Below are 15468 nucleotides of genomic sequence, written 5' to 3'. Positions count from 1 at the left end.
AGAAAAATGACCAAATTACCCAGAATAAGTCACATCTCCATGGCTGAATACCAACTGCTATTTGAGCCAGATCCGGAGAATGCTAATGTTTTTATCCTTTTATCTTTACTGGATCCCACTGCCTCTTTATCTTCAATAGTTAGCAACTTTATTAGCATGCACACATGTATGTATGTTGAATTTTTAGAGAGGGAACCTTTTTCCTTGATGGGGGGAATGATTTTGTAATGGGATAAATTGAAAGCACTTTTAAAGGCAGCTGCTTTGCAGAGAATGAAATCTGAAACAACCCAAAAGAGAAACTGTGTAGACTCCTGGGAAAAGTTAAAATGCAACATATTTGACTGAGCCACAAGCGACAGATTGATAGGGTCAGGGAATCAGAAATGGAAACAGTCCAAAACTCTCACTCCGCAATATTACACAGACATCGTGGAGATCTATAGGATTCCCCAGAGAGCCTTACTTAAAGGGGGGTCGCCTGGATGGTTAACAAGGTCCTACTTGTGCATGAATCATTTTCATCTTTATTACTAGTAAGGAAAAAAATCTGCATTAAAAAAAAAAAAAGACAAAACAAAAAAAAATCCCAAACAAGCAAAAAAACCCCAAACCCACACACTCAAAACTTTTCTTCCCCAATACAAAGGTAACTTTCCTTCCACTTCTGTCCTTGAAGTCTCTGGAGTAAAGGGACTATTGCTGTTACTCTGGTCAGGCAGATCTTTGGGAACTGTTTCTACACTTCTAGCGAAAAATTTAAATATGTAGTTCCCATTTCAGATCACCTTTTAAGATAAGTTTTTTCAGGTAAGACTGGAGAGAGATTTTTGGATAGGACTAACTTTTAATTGTAGGGCTGTCCAAGGTGGAGATTTCTGCAAGCTGTGTGGGATAGCACTTATGGAAATTGTAGGCCAAGCGGAGATGGAGGAACGACGAACACGGGTATCCAAAACTTAGATGCATTCCTGAAGAAGCCTATGCTGCCTGCCTCCATGCTTATTACAGATGACAGATTTTTTGTGACACTTCCCCCAGGTGTGAAATTATTCCTCCTTCTTCTCTAGGCTGCACACAAGAGGATTATGGGTGGTCAACATCTTAAAAACTGGTTGGAAATTGAGAAAAAAGTTTACTGAAGACCAGATAGACTTGCTGTAAGACCTCTCTCTGCCCTCTCTGTGTCGAATTAGAATTGGGAAGCCTCATGCTGTTAACTCGAAATGGAGTTTTTTCTGTAAATCAAGTGGTAAGCTTCCTTGCTTTTTGGGAAGTGATAGGTGCACCATAGCAGAAGTATGTGTGAGTTTATCAATAGGCTACAGGAATGACTGATTACTCCTAGTCAATTTAGCAGTTCAAATAAAACTATTAATATGGCAGCATGCCTAGAACCCACAAACTCCAATGTACATAATGGTAAAGAGATCAGGGTCTAATTGCATAAATGTGTAAAGGAGAGCCTGAACTTTTTAGAATTTGAACTCTAAATAAGACTAACCATAGGAGGTGAAACAGGCACATGGAGGGTGAATTAAGTATATTGCCCAGGGTAACCCAGCAGGTCAATAGCAGAGCTTACGGTAGGACTTCTGAAAGTATTCACATTTTGGAGAAAATTCTTTATAGAGAGAAACTCTGAGCGCACGGGTTTGGTTTATATAAAAGGAACAATGGGAGGTTACTTAATTTGGGTATGTAAAGTACCATTTAAAAAACAGAGTACCATTTAAAAAATGAAGGGCTTTTTAATCTGAGAAGGGTAAAACAAGAACAGAGGGCTAGCCAGATAGATTAGAATGAACAGCAAAGCACAGATTTCTTTTCACATTAAAAGTGTTAAACTAATGAAACCAGTTAGCAAGGGATGTAGCAGATCCTTCATCCCTAGACATTTTCAGAAAAGATTGAAAGCGTTTTGTGGAAGACGGGTGTTAGCTTTGCTCTACTTACTTCGCTTACTTCGCTTCAATAGAAGAGTAAGTAGGCAGTGTGCTATGCCCTCCATTACCAGAACTGGGTGGTTCTTATACATTCAGAACTAAATTTTAAGATCTAAAGGAACAAAAATTCTTTGGTTATCCTGAGTCCAGTTCCAGGAGCTCTGACTATTTGGCTGTATAAAATCTAACCTAAGCTCTCACAAAGAAATTACCCACACCTGAATACTCTTGTATTTTAAAAAAAAAAAAAGTTTGAATTATAATCAGAACAAAACCCAAATGCACATGTAAATGACTCTGCACTGTCTGTTTCATTATGACTAAAAGAGAAACAACAAAATTGCTACAGTACAAGGTAGGCTAAGTGTCAGGGGGATTTTTTGTGGATTTTTTTTTTTTTTTTTCTAAAATCCAGGAAATACCGAATAGCTTGCATGGATGTCTGAAAAAGCGAGATTTTAAAAAGGTTTACCTAGCATCTTTCACGTCAAACTCGTATCTAACATGTGAGAACTCCACATGTGATCCAGTTTAAAACACTGCAGTAAATGAAAATAAATCCTGAAGAAAAATGTCAGTTAATGCAGCATACACTAGAATGTATTTGTTCTTAGGGAATTTTGAAGATGTATCTATTCCTGGTGTGCCACTTCTGGCTGGTGGACTTGACTCTGCCGCCTAACTCTTCAGGAACAGTAATAATAGTAGTGGCTATTTTTGCCATTTCCTTTTCTGTAATCTCTGTATTCAAGATGTTACATTCTGGTCTATCTGTTTTATGGAATATAGGTTGCCTGGCAGCATGTGTCAAGCTACTAAATTTTATTTTACTTGATTTTCCTTTTTGCATTTGAACACGGATCGCATGGACTATAGCAGTTTTCTGTTTTGTTTTTCTTTTAACAAAGTGTTTTGTAGCTGACATTGGAGGAGTCTCAGAGTTGCTCAGAGTTTGTTATGGCTAAAGCTGCAAAGGAAGTCCAAGTGAATCACAGATAATTGTAGTCCTCAGGATAGCCATTTTGTTAAAAGAATTAACTTCATTAATCTTTCTAATCTGATAATTAAACAGAGGGTAAAACATCATCAGAGCAAGACAAAAACTATGTTTAAAAAAAAAAACCCAATGCTATTAAATGGTATCTAAAGATCTCATTGTAGTATTTTCTAAAGGGAAAAAAAAAGTAGAAACGAAGAGAGAATGTTCCAATGATGTTTTCTTCTGGAAATAAAAAAGCTGATTCCTCTGGCAATTTTTTAGAAAGGCACATAAGATAGCATTGGGGGCTACATTTTCTGTCAAATTTTTGAGGTGTATTTTGCCAATTCTGGGTATTTGTTCAAGAAACTTAAAAAAAAAAATTTAAATGTTCTAGTGCTATTTTTGAATTTAGTTTTTTCAGGGATTGAATAATTGAACATATCTAATTTGAATAGTTTTTTGTGATTTAAAACTGCCACATTTACTGGCAAAATGTTTATCTGATACAAGGTTTTTAGAAATGACCTTTTCGTTCAGGAAACGGGAATGATCTTGCTATTTAGATATCGGACTGAGAACTTGAGAAGTGCCTCCAGTTCCCAGTTACAGACACCCTTACTTAAAACCTCAATGTGGAAAGAGTGATGGACAGGGAAGTCGGGGGGTCAGAGGGGTCGATGCAGATATGGCGTCATCCTGCGTGTGCTCTGTGTTTGTGCTTGGTATGGAAAAGGACTAATGTATCTGCGTTGCAGCCAATTTCTGTAAACGCTGCTTGCAGTTGTGTGTGTCACGTAGTGTGAAGGCAGAATGAAGTCTTTCATTCTCAACTAAACAAACATTTAAAAAGATACTGTTTTTGAAAAAGCAAAGATACTTTTGCAAGTAACTTGTGTTTTATTTTCTTAATTCTGTTTTCTTCTTTCTTCTTTCAGATTTCTTTAAAACTTAACTTTTAGTATAACTTGAACAAAGCCTCTGCATCAATGCAATTCTTGGCAGGCTGTAAGTAGGAGAGCTATTTCCAGGAAGGATACTTTTGTTTAAATACTTGATGCCAGTTCTGTTTTACTATTGTGGTTTGTATATCATTCAATGTTTGTTTATTGTAATGTCAGTGTTTGTTGTAAAGCGGCTCAGGTTACAGATACATATGTGAAAGGACATAGAGAATATTTGTGTGGAACATACTTTGTCCTTCCATCTTCATAACCCAGCAGAAGAATGTTTGTTTGTAATTCTTGAAGCCTGTGTATTCATGCTTCCATCTTGGTGCTTGCTGAAGAATTATTTTTTTTCAAACTGGGAAATAAATATTTTTGTGGTATTTTTGCAACCTCCTTCCCTTTCTATAACCAAATTTAGATGATTCTATAAGGGGACTATTCCTTTCTTGCTTCTATTTCTAGTTTCTTTCCTAAAAAATAAAGGGGTATCTGAATGGGAAAGTAGGAGACACATTTTTTTAGAAAGTGCATTAAAGTTACTAAAAATGATCAATTACAAGGATATCTAAACAGACGTTATATTTTTAAAAATGACGAGCTTGCAATTCCCTGGATGAATTATAAAACCTCGTAGTTTTGGTGTCTTGATTTAAAAACTGTTCTAAACTTCTTTGTTACTTCTAAAAAGCTTAGCCCTTATGTTAGGAGAAAACTGATTTTTTCAAGCAGGACAGCTGATATAGTAATGAGATTAAAAGTAGTAGTATGGCTCTGTTTCCAAAATAAAATTTATCATTTTTAGAGTAAGTCTAGCATAGTTTTGTTCTTGAAATATTATTTTACCTCCTCTTGTTTGCTTGTGACAACTTCATGCCACTTCTGAGCCGTATATATAGTTTTTGGCTCTGTATGTTCCCATGATTGTCTCTCTTCCCGAGGTCCTTTGTTCTTCTCATTCACTTGTGTTTTTTTAATTGAAGATATTTTAGTCTCTGTATTATGTTACTTCATCAGTTTTCTTAAGTTCTGCCTACCTGGAGTAGTGTTCTTTGTTTATTACATGGTGGTGGTAGTCCATAGAGCTTCTGCTCTTTGGCACTACCTTGGAGCAGCTTGGCCATCTTGGTAGTTAGAGTTCAGCCCTGTGATGTTCTTCTTTGGCCTTGGGCACCAAGGCGAGACTTGAGACAAAAACTGAAGTCAGTCACTGCACTATATGTTTAAAGGTCTCTGGTGTTCAGCTGTGCTTGGGCAGCTTGATTATTGACTGAAATTTCATGAAGGGTACACTTTAGTTAACTGTGAAGTAAAACAGGGATTTTGTCATGTTAAAAGACCAGTTTTGCACAGAAACAGCTTGGGTGCTGGTGAATTTTCACGGAAGTCTTGATAGCTTCTAGAGGTGTTTCCTCAAATAAGATACTGTTCATTTTCTGGAAATTTGGGGGACAGAGCTTAGTAATTCATAGCCAGTTGCTGAGATCAAAGACTCTTCTGGGCACACCTCCAGGGCTATCTTAATTGTGTAGTTTCAGCCACTTTAGTTATGGGATGTGGGGGGAGGGAATATCATGCATATCTAAATCAAATTGGCAAAGGAGAAGAGTAAGAATTTACCCATCGGTTTTTCTTCTTTCTGCTGATGAGCTCTGGTTCACAGCTGATGCCGGTGTCAAACATCAACAAACTACAAAAGTTCCAGCGAGTGTCATCGAAGTACAGTTTGTCCATTTGCAGCATATTGAATCAAGCTGTTTCCTTCCTAATGGAGGTTTAATTTCGATTTTGAATACAAATGCAGAGAACATTTAATGTGGTTGCCTTTCAGATAAGAAGGGCCTTTCTCCTTTCTTCCCAGGGAGCTGAACTGAACTCAAACTCACAAACAGTAGTTGTTGTTTTAATTTTTTTTTTTTTTAATTGGAACGGAACCTAGGCTTAGATGTGAGTTTTGCTGCTAACTGGAACAAAGCCAGTACAGCTTTACTTACAACTCAACCTGAACTAGAAGTGAACCAAAGTGGATTCAGTTCCCTGCTGCTTTCTTCTAACTGACTAACTGATGATTTTAAGTCCAGTAGGACCTCTCTTGAAAGCTGCTGAAAGGTGTTGCACAGTAGTGTTTGAAAGACTGAACATGTGAACCTCTTGTGGGAAGGGTCTGAGATCAATGCTGAAGTGTCGGCCCAGTTTGTGCTGAGGTTTCGTGTAAGGTGTATTTATTTTCTTAGAGTTGGTCTGGGAAGATCTTCCTTCTGAGGCATTTGAGAGCTTTACTCAAACCAGGGTGTCATTGATGTTTCTAGCTTTTGTTTTAAAATACAGTTGGTTAATGGGCAAGTTCGAGAATCTTTCTTTTTTACCGAGGACTAGAATTAGTCTAGGATTAACAGGTGAAAAACTGAAGGGCAACTTCACATCATCTAAATATCACCATTTCCTAGCACTTATTTATATCCTGCCTCTGGAGATTATTTTACCTCATTTAGGAAGGAGTTGAATTTATGCCATCTCAGTCTTGGATCTTCCAGCTGTTAATCTCCCTGATTTTTGAGGTCTAAAAATCAGCACAGCTATTTCCTTTACTCTTGGTACAGTAACGCAATGTGGATATTTCCTACTATACACTGTCTTGAGTTTCCCAGAGTATACCCGGCAGGAGAAGAGTGCAAGAAAGAAGTCTTTTGACCATAAAGAGAAGAAAAATACCATGTGCTCTAAAGGAAACAGGTAGTGTTGCTTTGATATCTTAATCTGTAAGACTTCACACAGTAAGTCTTACTTAAGGAAAGTAAGGAAATATGGAAATTACTTAAGGAAATAAGGCAAAATGGATGCAGTGCACCAAAACTGTTGTATATGACCAGGAAAAGTACCAGTCAATCCAAAGGTCCTCTACTTACCCATGTACTTACTGTTACGCAGATACCTATTTCATGATGATTGTCCAAAGTGTTGCAAAGGTGTCTACTCAGAGGAAATATTATTGCAATTTAGGAGAAACTCCAAATATCTCTGCGGTTAATTCATCATATTGGGTGAGTCCTGAGACTGGACAAATGTGCCAACTAGGAGTTTGGCTTATACGTATGGGCAAGTGGTCATCTGAAATTGTACTGCAGTAAAATAATTTGACAGCATTTATCAGTTTTTAACAAGTATTAACTGGCTAACCATGATGTGCTTGCAGTCCTGATTCTCCATTCAACGTTTTATTCCTAGGTGTATAGGTAACCCCCTCCCTTCTGGTTGCAGTTCTGTAGCATGACATTAAAAAATGTCCATAAGCCAAGACGATAAATGTGTTTTAAATATTTTGTGACAGCTAATTATTTCCCTATGGTTTGGAGAGTGCCACTGCACTAGTGCATTAAAGAACAGATTTTGAAAAGCTTTGTGATGAAATTACAGGTCAGATCTTACCACATGATGCAATTCCTTTATTCTTAAATCAAATAACCATCTGCTTGGGAAAGTGTCTGTGCTCTGAAGAGTTTCTTTTCTTTCTTGAAATACATTTAGCAGATGTTTCAAGTGAATGGCTTTATGCAGACTTTTGTTTTGTAGGTGGTTTTACTGTCCTTTCACTCAAGAAGTCTAGTTGAGCATTGTTCAGCCAAACCCAGCTCTTATGCATCGTACTTCACGTTATCTCTGGGCTTGTATAGGTTCTTTGTACTTTATCTTCATTACTGTTACTAAAATAATGCAACCTCCATTTCTAGTGTGGATACAGTTATAGTACAGTGAAAATGTACTATGTAACTTTGGCTTATTCCCCTGCCTTCATAAGACTTACTAATAGAAGACATTTACATCATCAGAATAACTGTACTGGGTTAAATAAACCAACCAAACAGCACACACACGTGCCTGAAACACTCATGCTGGTGCGAGTCTCCGTTGACCTGTTGATGCGCAGAATGCCCTGAATGGTTAGTGTAGGCAGCCTCATCTCTTGAGGTTATTAACTTCTTTTTCCGCTCATGAAGAAATTTCTCTCTCGTAGATTTATTTCCCTCTCTTACGAATTCTAATTGTAGGTATTTAGAAACCCTAACCAGTTTGGGCATATAACTGGTAAACACCTTAATAATAGTTAATACCTTGTGCCATACATACTCTTACCACCTGAGGCTTTCAAGAAAGTGAAGATAATCTCTTCCTCCCTTCAGATCAGGGAGTCAGAAACTTGGTTTCGTGCAGTGACCCTTCTGCGGTCATAATGCTTGATGCAGCTGTTTGTAGTGCTCTGCTGTCTTGTTGCCTGTAAATATAGCCAAGTTCACTTTCTGGACTCTACCAGAAAATGAACCATGAACACCCTAGTCCCAGTACCGTGGTCCATAAAAGCTGTTCTTCCTTGTATTACTCAAAATGAGTATGTGAATTTGTGTGTCGCCATGCATTCAAAAATGTTCCTCCATTGGTGCTTGGGAGGCCTTAGGTACAGTAGATCATGGAAGATCAGAGTAGTATCACGTGTGAGTCAGGACACTGCAATTGAGTATTAGTATATGCTATATTAAGTAATGGAAGGATTCTTGTTTTAGAATTGATTTCTGAATACTGTGGTTATTTCAGCTGAATCTTGTTTTTCCCTGACTGCTTCTGTTCTGTATTATGTCTGTGCATGTGTCTGGCACTGGAAAGTGTTTGATCTTTTCTGTAGGTCATGCAAGATGTTTGATGTCTTTTTGTTGACTTTTGAGTATGAGTAAATAAATGATAGAATCCCCTGTGGCCAAAATTTCTTAACTTTTTTGTATATCATTGTGGTCAATTACAATAAGGCAAGCTGTGTTACGTTTCTCTGTAATTATAATAATCAAATATGTAACATTCATAATGAAAGGCAGATTTGTGACCTTTGTGGCAGTGCACTGGCTCTGAAAGGGACCTGCTTGCTTTGGCCAGAAGAGCAAGAGGCTGTGGGGGAAAAAAATCATGGAGACAAACAGAGATTCTAAGGAAGTTTTCTCAGTATGTTTTCTGGGTAATTTCTTTAAAAGTCAAGTTTATCTCACGTAATTAATGTTGTAACATGTGAAATCTGTTTTCAGATAATATTTTCTCAGCTATTTTGCTGACCTTACGGAGCCTATTGCAAAGCTATCCGTTTTAGGTGAGCTTGCTAGGGATTCAGGCGTGAATGCTGGGGGAAGTTTGCAAATTTAATCTTACCTCTAGTTGTTATTTTGGTCAAGTGTTTGCTTCTCTTCCAATAATGGTGGTGTTTTTGAAAGTTTTTAAATTACTTGGTCTGCAGTCATTTTGACTATATTGAGAAGTGTCACTATTAATGTTTTATTTTCTATTAAATAAGTTAAAATAGCTACTCTATTAACTATTTAAATTGAAGCAGAAAAATCTTTTGGTTAAAGAACAGAAGACCAGCACAGGCTGTCTCCAGTCATTCTCTATTAGATTACAACTGCTCTGACTTTCTTATGCATTTTCATGGAAATAATATTTTATCAAAATTGGAGAAGTAAATGCCCCTCAAAACAGCAGACAACCCCCCCAGTGTTTGCAGATTCCAGTTCTTTAAACACACAATCCCTTCCCTCCTCCTTTCAGAGAAGTTGTGCGTTCAAAGAGAAACTTTCTGTTATGCTGTGCTCAGTAAGGGTTAATACGTACTGACTTCTCAAGTCCTACATGACTCAAATAACCATCTGCAGTGACAGATCATGTGCTTGGAGGTTTATGCTTTAAGCTATCCAAATATCAGATAATCCTAGAACATCACAACAAGAGGTGCAAAGCAGGTTTTATGATTTAATTCTTTCTGTTTCTGTTGCTTACACAGTCCATTTAGGTTTATACTGTTATCAAAATCCTAAACAGCTTTGTGGTCGAAGGGTTTTTGCTGTATTTCACATACTGTCTAGCTAAGGAACATCAGAGTAAAACTTAATCAACCTTTGTGCAGTTAGGAAGTTCAGTTATGGAAAATGCATTTGTCTGGTCATTGTTTATTTCAGATCTGAGATTGATGTCAATGACTATCCTCAAATTTCTCTCAAGAGACAAGTTGGTGTTTAAATGAGTACAGTGCACCTAATCTTTGGTGATGTTCTTGTGTTGGAACCTAGGTGGCTGATGGACTCTGTTACGATCAAATGAAAACCTATGGTAATGGGGCACTGAGCCACTGAAGACGGCGGTTTATCACTTGTTTACAATAGGTCTCAGTTTGCTCCATAAGGCAGGCAAAATCTCTGTGCTGGTGCTATCGGCTAGAATGAAAAAAGCACCCCCAAATGTTGATGGAATGATTCATGCTGTACAGTGATCAAGAACATAAAATCTTCTTCATATTCAAATATGTAGCATTAGTGCAACCCAAATAACTGCCTAACATATTCTAATCCTCCTCATCCGTGTGGTTTCCTTAGCAAAATCTTAGTCTAAGAGAATTCTGTCCGAATTTCATATTTTTGAGGGTAGGAATTACATCTTGCATCTGAGAGGAGGAAAATGGTGAGCTTCTAGATGAGCTTAGGACTCAGTTTTTCAGAAGAACGCTTAGGAGTTAAAAGCTTGCAAAAAGCAAACCTTGAGGAAAAGCTGAACTATTTTCACAATCTTCTGCACAGTTTGATTAAATTTTGCATTATTCCAGAGTTGCCCAAGAATTGTGATGCTTTGGAAATGCTGCAGAGAAATATTGAAGCAGGTTTTTATTTGATATTGTTTTTACTGATGAGTATTAACTGAATGGAAAAGAAAGGAAATTGCCTTCTAGATATGTACCCATGAAAGTTGTTTTTAAAAAAAAAAAATTACTTGGACGTGTCTGATATTGCAGGAAGACAGAATGTGTATAGCTTGACAAAGTGAAGCTTAACTAAGGAATAGGAGAAATGGTCCAGTGGGCAGTCTGGGCCTCCAGAGACCAGACTTCAGTTCTTGTTTAACCGTAGACTTCTTGTATGACTTTCTGGCAGGTCATTTAGTCTAGCTTGTGCCTTTGGGAGTATCTCATTTTACAGATGGGGAACTGTCTCAGAAGGGTGTTGAAAATAAAATCCATTAATGGCTGTGAAACTATATAAATGCCTTCAATATGCTGAAACTTGGCCACGGTTTCAACATGGGTTTTTTCTCTGAAAGTATGTCTGGTTTTATGGATGGTTGCCTTTTGTTCCCTGAAACAGGCTACTAATATGCTTTATTCATGCCTGGAGTTTTTCAAGATCTGTGCTGCTTTCCAGCAATCATCGTACTAATCTCAATACATTGCCACATAAGGATTATTTTAGCAATATAGAAGTTGTTTAAAGTACCTTTACAATTAATCTTACTTGCACCTACCAAAACTCTCTACTTTCACAAAGGTCACAGCAATAGTAACAGGATAAAACACTTCGGTGATCAAACATTTTGCTCAATGATAGTTGTTACATCTTCTGTTGCGTGCAGAGAATGGGTGTGTATGTGTGAGGCATATATTTTGCAATGTGTCTTGCTTACAGCAAAGCTGCTTTTGTGTCAACTCCTCTGTCCCATCGCCAGTTTGCATCTTGCCTTGTTCCCCGTTGTCCTTTTGAACAGTCATGTCTTTTTAGATATCTTCTCATAGCGTCTCTCTGCATGTATAAATGGTTGGCTGCATTCAGAGAGATGTATTTTTAGTCAAAGAGAAGGGTCACAATCAGAACTGCCGTGATCAGACTATTTCCATTGTGTTCAAGGATGTCTGTTATATTCAGCTGAATTTGGCCAGTCATTCTGTTTCTGGTTACATATGTCTAAGGGCGTTTCCCATGTGGTAACTTTCAGGGCACTTGGTGAAAAATTAATGGAAACTTTAGATTGTGGTGTATGCATCTTTTGTTACTTATTTATAAAATGACATTGCATAGTCTCCACCTTCTTCTGAGTGTAGTTTAATGTGCAGATTGAAAGAAAAGGCATGTAGCTTATTTTCTAGTAATCTGACTGTTTCGGAGGTATTTATACCATTATGTTTCCAGGCATTAAATTAGAAGTGTTTTATGCAAAATTAGAATCAGTACTTTTCATTCCATACTTGCTTTGATATGTGAAAGACCTGAGATCAAAAGAAGGAGTCCTATCAGTTTAGGGGATTCTGCTTTTTTGGGGGTGTTCTTTTTATATGTAAGGTCAGCTGAGACAGCTGAGCTGCTGGCTTCTGGCAAAAGTACTAATTCATGTGACTGATGAGACTGTCAGCATAGGTACTTGCTGAAATGAAATGTGGGTATTTTATAAATGTAAAAATAAGAGTACGTTCATTTAATTCTCATTGGCATTAGAACATTTTAAGACTGAAACATACTTTCTTTGTAAAAGAGACTCCCTTTTATAAATACTTCATTCTGCTTAGAGCATCAGCAAAAAATCCTGAATCAAAATCAGTAAGTAGCATTTCTAATAAATTGTATATGAAAACAGTCCAATTGCTGGGTAATGGAAACTTGGGTTCAGTGCTCCAGTCTTTTTGCTGAGTTGCTTCCAGTGCTGTTTGTACTTAAGTGGGCAGAACAGAGATTTTGTGATGGTGGTCACCAACTCCTCTAGGTGCCTGATTCTTCTGCAGGGATGGTGTTGGGGTTTTGTATGTGTTTGTGCACACTGGCTTTTGAACTGCATAAAGTATTTTACGGAAAGCTTAACCAGACGGTATATAGTGCTGATACAAACAGCATTAGACATGCCTGTCTTCAATACAGCCATCTGTTGAGTGCTATAGCGGTTTTTCAAAAGGCTCCCTCAGCATAGACATCAAAGTCTATTCATGCACCTGTGCCTCTGATCTTCTAATATTTTTTTTTTATTTAAAATCTGCAAAGGGAGCGGAGCAATATTTCAAGATCAGTAGCTTTATCTAAAAACAAACAAAAAAAAACCCCAAAAACTCCCCCACAAAACTCATGCTGCCAGTTCAGAAATTGTTAAAAGTGTCTTTACTTAATATTCAACACTTTATTTATGGAAAAACACTCAACCACGCTTTCATTTTCCTCTCCTCTGAGTAACCCCTGGCCTTGCTAACACCTATTTCCTGCCTCATCTATTTACAATACAGCTGCTGAGATCATTTGCTTGATCTGTTGGTCCAGTGACATCAGCCGGACCTGTGAACTCCTCTACCGGCTCGCTCTTGAGCGGCACGGAGACGTTTTTGTGAGAAGCTGGTTCGTGGAGGGCAGAGCTTGTGTCACCCTGATGCATTCAGCAGCTGTGGCCCAAAAGAGGGAAACAGCAGAGGTGCCCCTCTTGTAAAGGTCCTCTCAGGTGATGAGAGAAACCTGGAGACAAAAAAGGTGGCCCCAGGGAGCTGCCCGCTGAATGCAGACGGGCAAAGCCTGGCATGGCCCAGGCGTTTTGGCATCTCCTTCCTTTCCTCATCTACTTGCTACTTGACAGATTGGTCTCCCAAGTTACTAGTGTGAATTGGTCATCTCCTGATTATCGTCTTATTCTGGCCTAGTGCCATAACCTGATGTTGCTCGTGACTTAGGAGGCAGCTCAGTATCGTTTGTGTTAGCCCAGAGAGCTGACGTCGGTGAAGCAAGGCCCACCTTCCCCTGTTGTGGCAGGGCAGCCTGGCGTGGGAGGAGGAGGGCTGTGGTGGGGTGGGAGGGGAGGTGGCCTGTTCCCAGCCACAAGCCCCACATGCGGTTGCCTCAGTGTAGCAGAGGCGTCAGGAAAGTTCTGGGGTTTCTGCCCATGGAGAGCGGAGTGTGGCTGGGCGCCGGCGATGAGGCACGCTCCCTTCTTTTCGCCCTGTGTCCGTTTGGTCTGGCACTGTCAAGGACCCATCGTCCTGCTGCTTTTTCTCTTGGGGGGAGGAGAGGCTTTTTGGGGCATATCTCCTCTTCCCATTTTCTTGCCTGCCCTGTGTACCCTGGTTTGGTACACGGCAGGTGTGATCTCATCAAGTCCTGTGTGGGTGTCAGGGCCCAGGGGGCACCAACAGGTCCCAGTGTTCCTGCCTGGCCCCTGGGGTCCCCCCACCCTGCCCACGGCCCAGGATCCCACGTCAGCCCCCAGGGCCATCAGCCCCTGCCCCAGTGATGCTGCAGCAGGGCCAGGCTCCAGCTCCCCACAGCCCAGCCCTGCCAAGCTGGGCCCAGCTGCGGGCTCACATCCCAGCCTGGGCCTGGCCCTGGCCCACCCCCATCTGCAGGGAGGTGCCTGATGTCCAGGGCTGGGGCTGCCCTAGTGCATCCCCGACTGCCTGCTCTTGGCTGGAGCGGTGGGACACAGGACAGGCCCTGGCAGACAAGGCCCTTTGAGGCACCCTGGCAGTGGGCATGCAATTTTATTGTGCTTTACTTACTAAAATAGAATGAAAATACAGTGTTAATGTACACCATGTCACTTCACTCAGTCTCTGAAATTGTGTGACAACTGCTGTGTGACAGTAAGAGCTATTGATTACTTATTGTTTTAGTTACAGTTTAATTTTTGAGAGATGGGTGGCTACAAAAATTGTCTGTGATGTGTGGGGGGTACCATTAAGATACTCAAATCCAGTAGTATTTAGAGTTGCTGATGAAATGTGTGGTAAAATACAGGAGGATTTGTAATGAGCTCTTCATTGTGGTGCCTAAACGTACAGGAGCTTATTCCCACAGCCCATGAAATCTTGAAGTACAGCAGCTTGATACTGAGCACCTGTATTTCATGCTGAGTAAAAGTGATCTCCACAAGAGCAAAGACTTCTTAAAATCTACCAGAATGATGCAGAAATAAACAAATTTTGTATTTCAGAAAAAGAGGATAAAGCGTGTATTTCTTTCTCCCAGTGGGGATACAAAGGGAGCATTATAAACACGTGTTAACTGGCCATACGAGCTGTGTGTGTGTTCATTTCCCCTGTTCTGTGACCAGAGCTGATCTGTCTTGCTGGGATCTGAATAGGTCACAGTGTTGTTTTTCACATTTGCATAGCTGGGCTCAGTATAAATTACAGTAAAAAAGTTATTTGATACTACCACTTTTTAACTTTCTTCCTTGTCTCCTTGGAAATAGTGGTGCAAATGTATGGCAGAACAGTGCTTTAAATATTTGATTTGTAAAATTCACTGGGTTCAAGCTTTCCAAGTGCTAAGGGCACACACTTCTTTTTTACTTCAGTGAAGGTGCAGCGTCCTCAACACCTCTTTGCAAAAGGAGGCTCTGTTGGTAGTGAACTGTAGACCTGCCCATGTGTCCTGCCTACACCTCGGCTTCACAAGTTTTGGAAACTTTTTGTTTCCTGCATGTGCAGTCACTTGCTTTGGGAGCCATTCTAAGTTTTCTTCTAATTCTCTTCTTGATTGCAGATTGACTTGGAGCCAGAAGGGAGAGTGTATGTCATCATAGACCTTTCAGGATCGTCAGGTGAAGGTAGGGCCTTTCAATATTTTATCTTATTCTTTCATGAATGGAATCTTCCAAGGGCCTCTGAAATGGAAGTATTAGAGGAGGTGCCGTGCCAATACCTTCTTAAATCTGTATGAGCTGAAGTTAAAGTGAACACATTTTGATGTATCGACCTGTGAGTCAATGAGCAGTTGCAGTTCATCTTATTCTGTTAATCACCGATGGTAACAATACCAGCTAAAAGGACAGT

At 39.5% G+C, this 15468-nt stretch overlaps 1 protein-coding gene across 1 annotated transcript in view; it reads left to right on the top strand.

The window, feature by feature from the left end:
- Positions 1 to 15468, top strand: part of PRKCE (protein kinase C epsilon) — a 296929-nt gene that overhangs the window by 85573 nt on the left and 195888 nt on the right. Inside the window, exon 2 of the mRNA XM_075146872.1 lies at positions 15179 to 15242. Within this exon, the coding sequence (XP_075002973.1) occupies positions 15179 to 15242 (64 nt within the window). The remainder of the gene's footprint in view (positions 1 to 15178; positions 15243 to 15468) is intronic.

The sequence above is a fragment of the Calonectris borealis genome, chromosome 3 (genome assembly GCF_964195595.1).
Source record: "Calonectris borealis chromosome 3, bCalBor7.hap1.2, whole genome shotgun sequence".
Classification (NCBI taxonomy): domain Eukaryota; kingdom Metazoa; phylum Chordata; class Aves; order Procellariiformes; family Procellariidae; genus Calonectris; species Calonectris borealis.
The sequence above is the reverse complement of the archived record's forward strand: the minus strand, read 5'-3'. Positions and strand labels throughout refer to the sequence as shown.